The following is a 15,646-nucleotide window of genomic DNA, read 5'->3' as shown; positions in this document are numbered from 1 at the left end:
GGCCTTTTTACATATAATTTCATTAAAGAGAAGTAACTTCCTTAATGTGTCCGACTCCTTTCTTCCGACCCGCCATAGACCTGTACTGTTCACAAAGTAAAACCCAAGGGCTACGGCCTCTGTTGTAGCTACTAAGGAATCCATAGGCTACTATGGAATCCATAGGCTATGATTTACAGAGCACCAAGGATCTTTCCATTCCTCCAAATGAGATGCTTGATACCCACGGACTCGCTCTCTGCACACTAGCGCCGACACCCTCTCCACTCCCCCTCGCATGCCCCCCGATACCTATATCAGACTAGCCTCATAAATGGGACTGGCATGGAGATATAGCTGAGATGTTATGGCAGTGGTAATAGATCCTGCCTTTAGGGAATATATACAAGTCCTAATCCATAACCATGGGAATAATCTTGCACATTTAAAGAAGGAGAGAAAATAGTCCAAGGGATCCTACCCAAGAGGTTGAGGAACGAAGAGAAATCGAGAGGGGTCTGAGGGGTTTTGGGAGAAGCCAACCTCCCTATATGATATGATAGGTTATTTATAAAGCGCGTCATACCCAAGGTTTCTAAGCATGGTCCCTGGGATCGAACCACCAAAGCGACTGGACGCAGCCAGGCTGGGTGTTTTTTCTCCATGAAGAATGGGTCGTTATATTGAGGAAATATTGAGCGAGATGGCTCACCCTGATACATTTAGTGGTTCCTCAGAACCATTAAAGAATCGCACTAGAGCTGTTACACTCGCATCTGACGGCCGCTCATCAAGGGGTGGGGAAACTCGGTAATTCCCAGATTCTACTGGCCCAGGGTTTTGCTGGCGTTAAGGATTAATTGAATATACCTTGTACTACTGTACCATTGATCAAATGTTATTTTTATTGTTTTAAGATTTGTATATCATCTGTATTTTTTCCACTTGTGACAAGCCTACTTTTGTAGGCTAAACACAATAAAATAAAAAGTAACTGTGTAATTCAGCACAGATTTTTTATATTACGTTTGAAAAGAAAATCACTGGGAATGTAAGTTATCATCATCGGAGCCAAGTCTACCTGTTGTGTTAATTTGTGTTGGGCCTGCTGTAACCTCCCTGATCTAAACCTCAGTATAGCTTAAGTATGTTCAAGAAAGGTGTTATTTTTTAGAACAGATGTGTAAAGGATATCGGGAAGGATGTTTTTTTAATTCTAATTATTGATAGTGGTCTGTGGGTAGTATTTCCAGACCCACAATACTCTTTTGCTTCCAGAACACTGGTGTTATTTCCTAATGTAAAGTGACGGAAAAAAATGTCCAATGAAAGTTGGAACACTAACAGCTACTAAAGCTGTATAGAGATTTATAACACAATTAGGTAACTCCCTTTCTAAAAGAGAGCTGGGAGGATACATGGAAAATACACTGAATTTAGTAGACTTAGATACTTGATTCAAGAAAAATGTAATGTTGTTCAATTCAGTTATAATCTTGTCCCGTCATGAACATTAAAGTAGTATAATTAATATAAAACTTTTGCAAAACCTGTATAAAGACTGTATAAAGAAACAATTGTTTCACAATGAATGAGTGCTGAAAGGTCAGCCTTGGTGGAAGACATGATGTAACCGCAAATGCAGGATATATTGATGTTTTACAACAAGTTACTACTAATGGAGTGAGTATAGGTGAAAAAATAGACCTTTAGAGATTATATGGCGTTAAGCCCCCGTTCCAAGGGCTGGAACAGGGGTTAACAGCCTGGCAGCCCAAGTTATCGACCCAACTGAAGCATGGAAGGATAACGAGGGCTCTAGGCATTTAACCCCCGTTTCAGCCCTTGGAACTGGGGCTTAAGGCTATTAGCACCCCGGGTTGCCACAGCGTCCCGTTGTACGAAGGAAAATCCTTTACAAAGATGGCCTCCATGGAAAAGAGCCCCTCTTACCTTTCCATGGTGGCTGTTGTGAGCAGAATGGATGGTGCAGCGCCGCAGCCGAAATAAGTGGGGGTGGGGGAGGGCAGAAAGGTGGGTGCTGCTGGCGTCTGGTGGCATGGAACGCAGGCTTTCACTGGCGGTTGAAGCCCACGTTCCTAGCCACCTGATTGTCTGGCACCCCCGCGAGGGTGCTAATAAACATCGAGGCATAATTACGTATACATTACAAAGAAAACATGAAAAACCATTTGTTTGCAAAGTTAATTGATTGCATGACCAAAGCTACAATAAATATAAAATAATTCATTTAAATAGTTCAACCAGATTTACTGTAAATCATCACTATTGGGGGAGAATTAATCTATTTCTTTACGAGATTGTTTACATGACGCTAGAACATGTTCTTGAAAACGTATGGTTTATAGTTTACTGAGGTGAGGGAAACTTGTGCACTGTCTGTCCATGATACAACACTGAGAATTTTAGGTAATACTGAAGTTGAGAGCTGTTCTTGAGATGAAAGATTTTGTTAAAGACTCTTCTTTGTAGCATACTTTATAGTGAGAAGTCACTGTAGTTGTACTATCACTTTGTCACACTTAAAGCACGCAGGGATTGGTCTCTTGTTTTTTAAATGCAGCTTTCTACCTGCAATTGATCGAGAGCGCTCACCTTTTGTCTTTTTGGGGATCAACGACCAATATGCCCTTTCTATGACGAGGTTGTGTGGATTGGTGATGTGCAGATGAGTTTCCAGAAATATGATGAGCTTAAGCTGTTAGGTTTCACAACTTTTCTCCCTCGGGCACCGTAATGACGCTTCTATTTGCCTCAAGCCGGTTTCATGATCATTAACCTTAGCAGTTATCTGCCGAATTACCCTCATCGTCATCTCCATTTCTGTCACTTGCTTCAGTGATGTTCTGACATACTGCTTCCTGTATCTCTGCTTCCTTCGCCATGTTTTCCGCCTATGATTATAAAGCGTTCTGTTGCTTCCCAAAGTCAGGTCTGTGCTCAATAAATACACTAATAACAATAATGATGTACTCTGGCAGTAGTAACCTTCAGCAAAAGGGGTTATATGCATTTTCATTCTCAGCAAAATTGCATTTTTAATAACTGTACACACATACATGCCTGCACTGATTTTTAGACAAAGTGACAATTGGTAGGAAACTGAAGGAATGGCGCGGGAAACATGACACGGGTGGGAATGGGGAAACTTTACAACTTTTCATAGTTCTGAAATCTGGGACTTTGCACAATTGGTACTGACAGGAAAAAAATTGTGCACATCCCTAGTTTGGTCCAATCGCCTTAAACACAAGATTTATTGTATTGCTTCACAGGCTGTCTTCTGTGATTGGTAATTGTAATCTATTGAGGGTTTCAGTAGATATTATAGGAATTGAGAGGGGTAAAATAAATAAGTTCCCTTTTTAATATATTTTTTTAATGAGTAAAAGTTGGTCACCTCTTTTGTATCCCAGATATGATTTTTGTTTTGCGGTTTGAATATTGAAGCACCTACCACATTCCTTTCCTTATTCATATATTTTAAAGCGATATATTAGCATCCTTAAATCTGCTTTACAGTGTTCATTTCATCCAGCTTTGTCCAGTGTCTATTGTATTCATGTAATAGTTTGATACTCTCTTGAGGTAAGGTACTCCGTATGTGTTACTCTTGTAATTTGAATGCCACAGGGTTCATTAATGTTTAGGTTTTTTTAGTGTGGCTATTTCTGGTAACACCTTGCAGCAATCGGACTTTGAGAAAACCATGTATCCATCCACCAACACCTTGATATTATGCAAGACTCTTGGTTCGAATGGTTATCACAAAGGTTTGAAAAATCAGATGATTTCACATTTATACCCACTGTTTAATGATGGATGAGTGAAGGGGTAACTTTCAAGAGGCGATGGAGAAAAGCTGATGATCTAGCAGTGTCCTGTGAGAAACTTCCTGTAGTCCTGTAGGTCCTGTAGTGGCCTAACAAGGAAGTGAAAAAGAAAGAAAAAGACAAAACATTCAAGAGGCCCACCAAAATGGTGGTGGATAAAGCAGATCCTGATAAAAGCAGAGGAGAGGAAGCGAATCAAGACTGCGAGTAACCCACGTGGAACTATTAATACATGCAAGCCAAACACTGAGTAGGGTCAGGAACATCGGGAGAAAACAGAGTGAGGAGGGGAGAACCCAAACTGCAAATAACTCGTGTGAGAACTGTTGATAAAAGCAATGCCTCAAGATGGTGTTTGACGTAAAGGACACCCGGTGAACGTAGAAAAGGCAGGGACAACCCCATACAACTAATCCACATAAGTTATCTGAAGCAGGCAAGAGACTCCACTGGCACAATAGACTTGTGAGGACATGTTACCACAGGAGAGGAGGTGACTTGCAGTGTTTTTCAGAGACACAGAGAGGATACGAAGAGCCAAGACCTTGAGTGAAAGCAGAGAAGTGAGGAGGAATCCAGACTGTGAGTAACCCAGTCAACAACTCACCTTGCTCTTACCACTTTCTGCCTACCAATCTAATCCCCCCAACTCTGGCTTCACATAAGGGCCAATTTTATTGTAAGCTGATCCAGCCTCCCATCACCTTGCTGTTAGAAACCTTTAGCCAGACCTCAAAGGAGTGGCAGGTACTTTTTTTTTTTATCCAGAACATTTCTGCCTTACCAGAACCAAACCACCCCCCTCCAACCCCCCTAGAATTCTCTAGCTTTTTCAACAAGCTGTTTGGTAGAGCACTTGAGAAATGCTGACACAAGCCCACTAACCAGAGGCCCGTCAATCCCTAAAGGCCTTATGTTTAATTGGTGGGTCCCGATATCTGAATTACTTACACCACTACCATTACTGCAGCCTCTAACTGGAACAAAACCATTTTTTAAGCAGTCTAACACTACTTGCATCCCGCACCAAACTCCAAGATACTTGAATCCCAGGAGAAGCTTGAGGTTATCATAAAGTTCTTGATCAACAAGATTGATACCATCAGGCTCCAAATCCTGACCGACCTCCCTCCCGTTCCCTCTACTGCCTGCAATCCTATATTCAACCCTGGACCAACTTCTCCCCGCTTTTGCCAGAGGACATCTTGTACACACTTGCATCCTTAAAATCAACCTTTATATACCCACTACATATTCCAGGCCACCATCCTTTAAAGAGAAAAAAGTAAATCTACTGGTCTTGCCGTTTTAATATAGCTTTCACACCCTGGCTGGGGAACGGGCATGGGCCCTAACGGCCTGCCAGCCCAAGCTTTGGTAGACCCGAATGCAGCTCCCTGTTGCCTCCCCACATTGGGAGAAAAAAAGCGCCACCCGAAGAAGGGCCTTGGGTGGCTGGAACAGTGAGCGGGGATTGTGTATTCTCGCCCGCTGTTCCAGTCACTAGATTGGTTGGCTCACCCTCCCCAGGTACGAATGTTTTCTTAGGAAAGTCCATGCCCACTCGTAGTGGTTACAGTCTCAGTTGTCCTGAAAACAGAGCCAATACTGCAACTCCTTTAAAATAAAAATCAATAACTCGACCTGGAAGTCCTAGCAAACTACCTGCTGATCACATTTTTCCCATTTATCTGCAAAGTCATCAAGTAGGTAGCTGCTAACCAACTACTGTAAAAAATCAAGCAGGTTGGTCTCTCTAGGATTATAATCCGGTTTCGGACGCAAATGTAGCACTTAGACAACCCTAAACTGATGCAGTCCACTATCACACAGAGCTCGCCCTCTTTGCACAAATAATGGGCTTACCTGGCACTGTGCTGAATTTGTTCACATTCTACCTATCTGGCAGGCACCAGGATATTCAGAAGGTCTCCTTTAGGCACTAATGTTGCCCCTTCTGCTGTGTTGGTCCTCGGTGTTCCGTTCTCTTCTTAGTTATTAGTAATCTCTATATGGAACTGCTGGGCTCATTCCTATATGACCCCTACATTGCGATACAACAGTACGCAGATGATAGACAGTTGTCCCAAAAGGTTAAGAACACAGAAAATATTGCTTGCTTTCACATATGCCTTGCAATCATGGGTGACCAGTGCCTACTGAAAGCTTTAACCCCCACCACCCCAAGACAATATTCATGCTCATGGGCCACCTGTACAAGCAGGAACCCACTGAAAGGTGGCTGGATGAAATATGCTTGGATCGGGTCAACCCTCACCTCGCCCACTCAGGAAAATCCCTAGGCTTCATTATGGATAGCAATCTATCCTTCCAATAACGCATCACAAAAAAGTTCTAAATGCTTGGCATCAGATCTCTCTACTCTGCAAGAGCAAGGCCTTCCTCCTGCCCCTGAACTTCCAAATGATGGTGCAGGCCCTAATGACCTTGCATACTGACGGGGGTAACGCCCTCTTTGCAGGGCTCCCCGATGCTCACCTGGCCCTGTTTGAAGTGGCCCACCAAGCTGCAGCTCACCATCTCTAGGGAATATGTGCACATCACCTCCACCTTGCGCAAATTACTCACTTCCCATTCTGGCTAGGATCTGTTTCAAAACGGTGTGGCCCACCTACAAGGCAACCGGTACTACAGCCCACCTGAAAGCCAAACTAAAAACATTGGGGGGGCACACGGCCATCTCGCAGTAAGACCATCACCAGGATGAAAATGAGTGATCAGTCCTTCTCATGCTTTGGACCAGTCTTCTGGAACACCATCCGTGTGGCGCTATGGACTGCTTGAAGCCTCCTTCATTTTAGGAATTGATTAAAGACCTGTCTCTTCCAATAACACATTGGTGTTACCTAGATTCTGACCATCTTTTGCACAATGCATCTGCATATTGCACGGTGACAATTATTGCTAACTTTTACTTGATGACTTGTTAAATTCTCGCTACCATTATTTTTCTCTATGGCCTGCACAGCACTCCTTTGCTCCAAAGCTAGGTTCACACTATAAAAATTATGCAATACGATATACCAGTCTAGGGACAGACATGTGATGAATAGGGCCTTTTTGAACTTTTGAGCTGGACCATACATTGGAACCTTTGTGTTGTATTCGGTGCATCCAACAACTCAGCTGAACTCTTTAAAATCTGCAAGGAACTAGCCAATCCTTTCCTCCTCCCCAGGCCCTCTGCATTGCACTGGCCACACACTTCAAATATTTGTCATTTGATTTGTATAATTCATGTACTACACCATGTATGTTTTAATGTTGAATATCCTATGCCTCAAAGATTCATGCGTACTCCTATACTAACTGCATATACAAATTAAATAAGAACTGCAGTATTTTTTCAAAAAAACTTGTCCACCCAGTTCCTTTTTGAAACTCAGGAGTGAGTATTTCTAACTCAGCATCTAGACCTCTGACCTTGCTCAATTGTATTGTTTATATAAGTGTACTTACCTGGGCAGGGCAAGGCAGCAACCAGGCGCCCCGTCCAATACTTTTTCCCCTCACTCTGGCCATCCTCTATGGGCTCTCCCCTTCTCCTTCAACTGAAGCCAGAAACCTTGGAGTCCTCTTTGACTCCTCTCTCTCCTTCCTCCCGCACACTCGAAAGTGGGATGGCAACGTCCCAACTCTTCATTCTCAAAGGAATTCGCCATTTTCTCCCCGAAGCTCACTGTTACCCGAATCCTGGTTCTCTCTAGGCTCCACTATTGCAATAGTCTACTCCTGAATCTACCCTCTTCCACTCTACGTCCCCTCCAGCTAATCCAGAATAGGGCAGCCTCCCCTGCCCTAGAAACTCTTCATTAGCTCCTGGTTGCTGCACGGATTAAATTCAAATCCCTCTGCATCATCCACGAGGCTGTCTGTGGCCTGGGACCAACTATCTACAACTTTCTCTTACTAACTACTCTCCCTCTAGACGTCTACGTTCCTCTGGCACCAGCTCTTTGTGTGTAAAGCGTTTAGCTAAACGAAGGGCTGCAGGCCAGTCTTTCTTCAGCTGGCTCCCTCCTGTGGAACCGCCTGCCTCTTCCTTTTCGTCTTGAGCAGGACCTCCTCAAATTCCAGAAGCTCCTCAAGACTTTCCTCTTCACCTCCTCCTTACCTTCTTCCTCCTCTGCTAATCTCAGTTGCTGTGATTGGTGACCAGGGCCCTTCTGTGCCCTTTGGGGTCCTGGCCTTCCACACCCAATTGCCTCACCGACCTGCCTCATCCTGTAGGCTTGCATTTACCTACCTAATGCAGCTCCACGCCGCATATCACTTACTACACTAGGCACTTACATCTGCAGCTCACCCATGGGCGCGGAAACTCCAGCACCTACCCCCCACTCCCCTCTTCTCCCTGCACTTGCACGTTCTGGGCTGCAGGTACAGTGGCCTTGTAAAGAGGGGCGCCTGCTGATTATGTCCGCACCGCAGCTCTTTACGGGGTCGCGTACATTTACTTTGTGCATTATGGGTTTTCTGATGCACTCTGTACCACCTACATATGTTATCGATGGGGGGGGGGGGTGGGTGCTGAATGTCGCCTTCCGGCTCCTTGGAAGATCTGATGGGACTTTTGAATGGCGTCAAGGTTGAACGTCTGTGCCCCATGTTGGTATGGCTCATTTCAGATGTGGTAGAGAAAGGTGATGCTGGAGTCCCTGTGCCTTGTGGAATGGGGCATGTGTGCTATGCTTTGGTTACCTTGAAAAAACGAGCATTGGCAATGCCAATAGTTTTGGCGTTTGTACTTATTGCATTGTACATTTAGCATGGAGTAAAGGAAATTAGGGTATCTAGTATATCCATCGATGGACTTTCCATCGAATTAATTTGCATTGAGGGATTTGCATCGAAAAAATATGCATTGAATGTATGTTTTTTAGGGGTAAAGGGTTAAAAATAGTTTTTGGGGGTTGGAAGGGAGGCTCCATTAAAAATAAACATAAAAAATGCATTCAATGCACATTTTTTCAATGCAAAAAATTTGATGGAAATGTCTCTCGATGCAAAAATTCGATGGAAAGACCATAAACCAGGAATGAGTGCACGGGGAGGAAGAAATGACAGCATGGGAGGTAATGAAGGGCCACTCTGGGTGGTGAGAGAAGCACTGTGGGAGGGGGGGGGAGGGCATAAGAAATAAAAAAAAAATTGCGACACGAGGGAGAATGAAAAAATCAATAGATGAATGCAGGCAATCAACATTACACGGGGGCAATGAATGACTGCGCAATGGGGGGAGGAATAACGGGAATGACTGGGCAAGGCCCAGAGGGAATAATGACATTGCAAGGGGGGAGGGAATAACAGGAGAAGGGGAGGAAGTAATGACAGTGCAAGGGAGAGAGGGAATGTCTGCGCTCGAGGAGGAAGGAATGGCGCAGTTTTTTGTTTTAGCAAATTGAAAATAAAATACTGCACTGTTGACATGCACAATAAAAAAAAGTTAAGCAAATTGGTCGTTGTCCAATATAATTTTTTATGAGGACATCCTGAGAACATGTTATTGGAGAGGTGCTGCACCACTGACAACCTACAGATGTCCTCATGCGAAATAACACTGAGATTAGCACTAAAATATAGGACCGCAAAGGCCAAAGGCAGCACATTATATGTACACCCTACAGATGTCCTCACACGCATATGTGTAACCTTTGTTGCTGGAGGAGCTCTGCCTGCTGTGAACGGAGCAACTGGATGCACACAGATGACGCTGAACACACATTCTGATGCGGCAAACACGTGATAGGAACCCTAAATCCCCATGTAAATCCTATAACCATTGGTTTAAATGGAGGAAGACCATTTAAAGTAGCAAAGTGTACGTTTTCTTCTGCATGCGTAACGCATTGCCAGTTGTTATGCCAAATTCAGCCTCTTTCTTTAAACCCACCTTTTTTCTCCTTTCTCTGCAGCAATGGTTTCAGCGTTATGGTGGCGTTTCACACCACCAAAATGCAGCAACACCGAAACTCTGTGCAGCCATTTGGAAAGTTTACCAGTGGGATTCAACTTTTCAATAGCCCCAAAGCAATGAATGGGTTTTCCCCATGCTGCATTAAAACGCACAATACGACTGTTCTAGTCACTCCATTTGGAGAGACTGTTCTACGCACCACAGCACTTGGGGAAGACTTGTTCGCCTTACTCAGAACACGCAGCATGACTACAATAGCAAAGTGTCACGCCAGGTGTAGGGCAGGCCGGTGATGAAGGTCTGCGCACGCGCATCGGAAAGTAAGCCTGACCGCCATGTCCCACACCGGGGTCGCGAAAGCATCGACACGGGTGCAAAAGGGTAGAGCTGGGGTGCGCCGCTAACCTATGCTGCCAGTGCCCCCGATTCCAGCCCTGCAGCCCAGCCATGCTTGTAGCCCATCTGTGCCCAACGGTTGAGCGCAGAGGCCAATCCCTGCTGCAAAGCTCACACTTGCTAGCAGGCCCATCATGGCTTTAGGCCGTGTCCCACACTATGGCCCATCCCCACGGCTCACTAGTCTAAGAGCGAGGCAACTATGTAAAATGCCGTTAATCTGAAACTTTCCACTGCAATGCCACCTTCTTATTGTTTTGGGTAATCGGAAAAACCTGTGTTTTCCCTTCTTTGTTGTGGTATTAACCCTCCACCTCCTTTCCCCCCTTTTCAGTACCCCACTATAGACCAGCAACAGGGGCTACTCGCATCTCTGTTGATGCGCCTCAACCCTGCCCAGCATGAACCCTGCTGTGCTAACACTGTAGCTGCACCTCATTTCTTGCCTGCAGCACTTCGCTATTCTATCAGAGCCCATTCGCTTGTGTGCCAATTCACGCTGCAGTATTCCTGCCTCTGCCAAACGCATCCAACAAGGCCCTATAGCTCGGACCAGTATTCCAGCACTGGACCTAAAACAGAAACCCCACCCTGCCAAGGCCCTTCACTTTCAATAGCCAACACCCATCCACAGCTCTGCCAAATCGCCTCAATAGGGGCGCGTTGCTCTACTGCACCTTGGGCTACACAGACCAGCAGTGGCCCCTGCGGTTCCAAGAACCCGAACTACACACAGCTCTGCCGTGAACGTCCCCTGACCCCCACTACAAGAAGCTGCGGCCCTCTGCTTTTCCATTCCCTGGGCCCTTGCCCCAAGCCTGCTCAGCAGCACCAGACCTAGCCCTTCTATCCTTCCCGTTACGCTAAAGAGAATTTTTGGGGTCATCCCCTACTTGCCATCACGGAACATTCTATATGACCGCCGTCATGTGGATCTCCTCGCTCGCCGTATTGGGGCCCGAGGCCCTGTTTCCCTCCCTCTGCCCCTCTGTTTCGAAACTGCGCCTTGAAGCGTTCCTTGGGAAGAATAAATGCTATACAACTATACTATTTTTATAGGGGGAGGGTGCTGCGTGAGAAGGGCTATTTTCCGAACCCCCAAACTCTACTGATAACCAACCACACCCCCTTAAGAGCACCGGTTTTCAACAAAAACTAAATTCGGGACATGGAGAAAAACCGAATTAAAGAAAAGAGTTAACAGACGATCCTCTTCGTCACTCGGACAAATATTTCCACTCACATGCCCCACGCATGCACTCGCATATATACATGCACTTAGAACTTCTGGCATGTCTGCATGCACTCGCATATATACATGCACGTAGAACTTCTGGCACTCATGCACGTAGAACTTCTGGCATGTCTGCATGCACTCGCATATATATATATACATGCACGTAGAACTTCTGGCATGCACTCGCATATATACATGCACGTAGAACTTCTGGCATGCACTCGCATATATACATGCACGTAGAACTTCTGGCACTCGCATATATACATGCACGTAAAACTTCTGGCATGTCTGCATGCACTCGCATATATACATGCACGTAGAACTTCTGGCACTCGCATATGTACATGTACGTAGAACTTCTGGCACTCGCATATATTCATGCACATAAAACTTCTGGCATGTCTGCATGCACTCGCATATATACATGCACGTAGAACTTCTGGCATGTCTGCATGCACTCGCATATATACATGCACGTAGAACTTCTGGCATGTCTGCATGCACTCGCATATATATATATACATGCACGTAGAACTTCTGGCATGCACTCGCATATATACATGCACGTAGAACTTCTGGCACTCGCATATATACATGCACGTAGAACTTATGGCACTAGCATATATACATGCACGTAAAACTTCTGGCATGTCTGCATGCACTCGCATATATACATGCACGTAGAACTTCTGGCATGTCCGCACGCACATACTGCATATAAACGCAGGTTTTTTTTCTCTACATCTACCTTCTCATCGCCGGATCGGCTCCTCCCACCACCACATGTTGATGCAGCCCCTATCATCAAGGGGCGTTCCTCCTCACCATCACTAGAGAAAGGATGGGGTGTCAAGAGCACCTTTGGAGTGGGTGGGGGGGGGCACAATCGTTTAGGCTGTGTCATTTCTAGTGTGATGACATGACATTTATAGCGCGCCTATACACAATTGTTTCAAGGCGCAATGAGGCGGGGGCCAGGGGGGAGACAAGACAATGATCTTACTAGGCCAAGTGAGATTGTGCAAGTGCAGGAGAGAGGGAGGGGGAAAAGTGCCAGGGGAAGGGGAGGAGGAGCAAGTGCAAGACATAGGACCGAACATCGAAGACCAAGTGCGGCCAGCAGATGGCAGTGCAGGGGTTAAGTGCAGACAACAAGTGTTAGATAAGTGCAGGTGGGGAGGACTTTAAGGTTGCTAAGAGACAGTGCAGGTATGCAAATGGTAGGGCAGGGACCTGTGCACATGATTCAGAGGGTAGCCCGGTAACCAGTGCAGTATCAGATAGGAGATCAGCAGGGAAGAGGAAGAGAGTAGGCAGAAGCAGAGGAAAGTCTTGAGATGCTTCCGGAACCGGAGGTGGTTCTGCTCAAGGTTCAGAGAGGCTGTTGCAGAGAGAGGCGCCAGCCGAAGAGAGAGATCTGCCCCAACTCGTTGCTTGGAAAAGCGACTGACCCTCAAGGAGTTGGAGTTGGAGGTGGAGGAGTGAAGAGCTTGAGTAGGAAGATACTACAGAAGAGAAAGCTGGAGATATTTTGGTCCCAGGCCCCGGAAGGCCTTGTGGACAGTGCAAAGGGTCTTGAACTTGATCCTGGGAGCCAATGGAGAGATTTCAGTGCTGCAGGGATACAATACCTGGGCTTGAGGCCAATGACAAGTCTTGCAGTCCTGTCTGGATGAGCTGAGAGTTGCAGAGGACAGAGAGTCGAGGCGGGCAGATTTAAAGAGGCTGTTAAAGTAGTAAAGCCTAGAGAGAACCAGAGCTCTAGAGACAGTGAGCTTCTGGGGGAAGGAGAGGAAATGGAGAATACCTCCGAGGAGTTGTAGTTGGAAGTTTGATTTCTTAGAGATGTTGGAAATATGAGGGGATCAGGAGAATGTAGAGTCGAAGACAACCCTGAGGTTCTTCGCCTCACAGGTGGGAGGAGGGCTGATCAGTGATACCCAGGTATTCACAGCGCCGGTTGAGCAGGATGGCATGGTCTGTTCTGTCAGCCTAATTAAGTAGACTTAGGTGCCAGTCGCAGTGTTCAATGTCTCAACAAATAACAGACACAAGTGTGCTGGTGCCTGCAACATTGATTTTTAAATCACTTCTCGCTTGTCTTTTTAAGTTATCAAACTCACCTATTTTCGGCATGGCAGTGTCTATACGCTCTCAAGCAGGAATGCCCATTGGTGTTGACACACTGGCAAAGAAGGGGTGGGTAGGCAAAGGAAGGATCACTACACCAGAAGGCAGATGAAAGAACGTGCTTTCCAATGAGACGCCTGATTGGGAGAATCATTGTAAAACACCCACGCGTTGGTTAAAAGGACCCAGGAACGCACACCATTTTCCAGTGCGGAGAAAATCTAACCCTGAGCATTTCCAGTTACCATGTCAATCAGATATCCTGCTACTGAACACCCATGCTTCTTAGTTGTTGTTAGCAATGCTGTGCCACCATATGCGCCGAAACCAATAACTGGAATGGCTGACAAATCAACATGCCTCAATGTGAAATGTCATACTAGAACACGAATTAACAAAAAAAAGGGAAACATTTAATAATTAAAAGGACAAATTAAAAGGAGCATAACTACCTTAAACTCAACAAATGTAATTCTGTTACAAAATCAGAAATGTAACTTTTGACACTCGGGATAAATACATCTACTTTCCCATCCTCCTTTCTAAGGATTTTCAATAGTGATACTAACGGGAGAGTGCGAGTGAACGCAGTGGAAAATATTGGCTTGATGAGTGTTTTATTAAATCAAATGTGAAGTGGTGTGGGGGCAGGAGGGTTAATGTCAGCAGTTCCTTACTCCCTCTATACAATGTGCAGGTCTCTGAATCTTTATACAGCAATTTTTGAAGCATTTAGATACATTCTAACGAAAAACACAATTCTCTGTAATACGTAGTATTGAAATTCAGGTTCAGGACAGTATAATCAAAACTTACTGACAAAATGTATGGACTAGTCACTGTTCTTATATGCTGTACATGTTTTGTATGTCCGTCTCAGGGCTTCTGTTTCAGAGCTTTATAAATAAAATAAATAGTCACTGTTGCATTAACACCTAACTGTGCATTTCCCATGACTTGTATTGTACTTGTAGTGCAGCCGCAGTAACGTCTGTACCGTATGCCACCACCTTGTATAACTTAACAGATGTGTTTACATTGTTTGTGGTCAATCGAGTGCTGGTGTCCCCTTGAGTAAATGTTGATTACTACCTGCTTCTCTTTGTGAACTAGCACAATGTTTCCAAGTCGCTGATCCAGGGCCCTCTTCTCCCTTTTTGTTTTGCAGCTTGTACTTCCAGAGTACCTCATCCATGCGTTCTTCTGTGTCATGTTCCTATGTGCTGCCGAATGGCTTACGTTGGGACTCAATATGCCTCTCTTGGCATACCATATTTGGAGGTAATATTTTACATTCATGTTTACTGATACTAGGTACTGGAGGTGACTAACTATTGAATAGCCAGCATATTGTAGTTGACTTGGTAAAAATCTATCCCAACACCCAAAAAGTATTTTATGGAAAGTTTTCGAGTTAATCACAACTACTGCCAATGGCCTGAGCAGCTTCCATTCCATCATTTTTTAGACGGCTAGGCCATGACTGAATGAGACCGTAAGATGCAAACCGTTTTTTTTTCCCTGACTCCAATGGGAACCGTCCAGTTCAAGCTGCTTCGCCAGGTCCCTGTTACAAGGGAGGACACATGCAACTCGGAAACCTCCGCGATTAGCAGCTTCATTCCCAGGGCGCAGTGCGCAAGTCCACCATGTTTGGAGAGCCCGGCTCCTGCTTGAGGAGACTGACCATTGGCACAGAGTGATGAATGAATCCTAACCGCTGGCATCTCTTTAGCAGCTTTCATGTATTAGCCTTGCTGTGCCATTACAGAAGGGGGCCGAGACTGATTTCCTTATAGCTAGCTGGTCCCCTTCTATAACGGAGGTGTTAAAAAATTTTTTAAAAAAAGTATGCACAGGGATTGCCAGAGCAATGTCATGGGTCGGATTAATTCAACCTTTCCACCGATTTTTTTTTTTTTTTTTAGTGTTGTCAGGTCTGTTTGGATCTTACACACAATTCTTTTCTCTTCCACTACCCTTCTTTGCTAAGGGTATTTGGATTAATGCAAAATATAAGATCTTGACATACAGACACATATAGCCTTTTACATGAGTACATATTCAGCTTAATAGAATAAAGCACAAGGCAAAATATCCCACCGGTTC

At 45.1% G+C, this 15,646-nt stretch overlaps 1 protein-coding gene across 2 annotated transcripts in view; it reads left to right on the top strand.

The window, feature by feature from the left end:
- Positions 1-15,646, top strand: part of CNIH1 (cornichon family member 1) — a 236,682-nt gene that overhangs the window by 73,175 nt on the left and 147,861 nt on the right. For both annotated transcript variants that reach the window (XM_069637592.1, XM_069637591.1), the window contains one exon: positions 14,706-14,818. In XM_069637592.1, the coding sequence (XP_069493693.1) occupies positions 14,706-14,818 (113 nt within the window). The remainder of the gene's footprint in view (positions 1-14,705; positions 14,819-15,646) is intronic.

The sequence above is a fragment of the Ambystoma mexicanum genome, chromosome 14 (genome assembly GCF_040938575.1).
Source record: "Ambystoma mexicanum isolate Mex_15411 chromosome 14, UKY_AmexF1_1, whole genome shotgun sequence".
Lineage (NCBI taxonomy): Eukaryota > Metazoa > Chordata > Amphibia > Caudata > Ambystomatidae > Ambystoma > Ambystoma mexicanum.
Note: the sequence above shows the minus strand (reverse complement) of the source record. Positions and strands in the feature narration are given on the sequence as shown.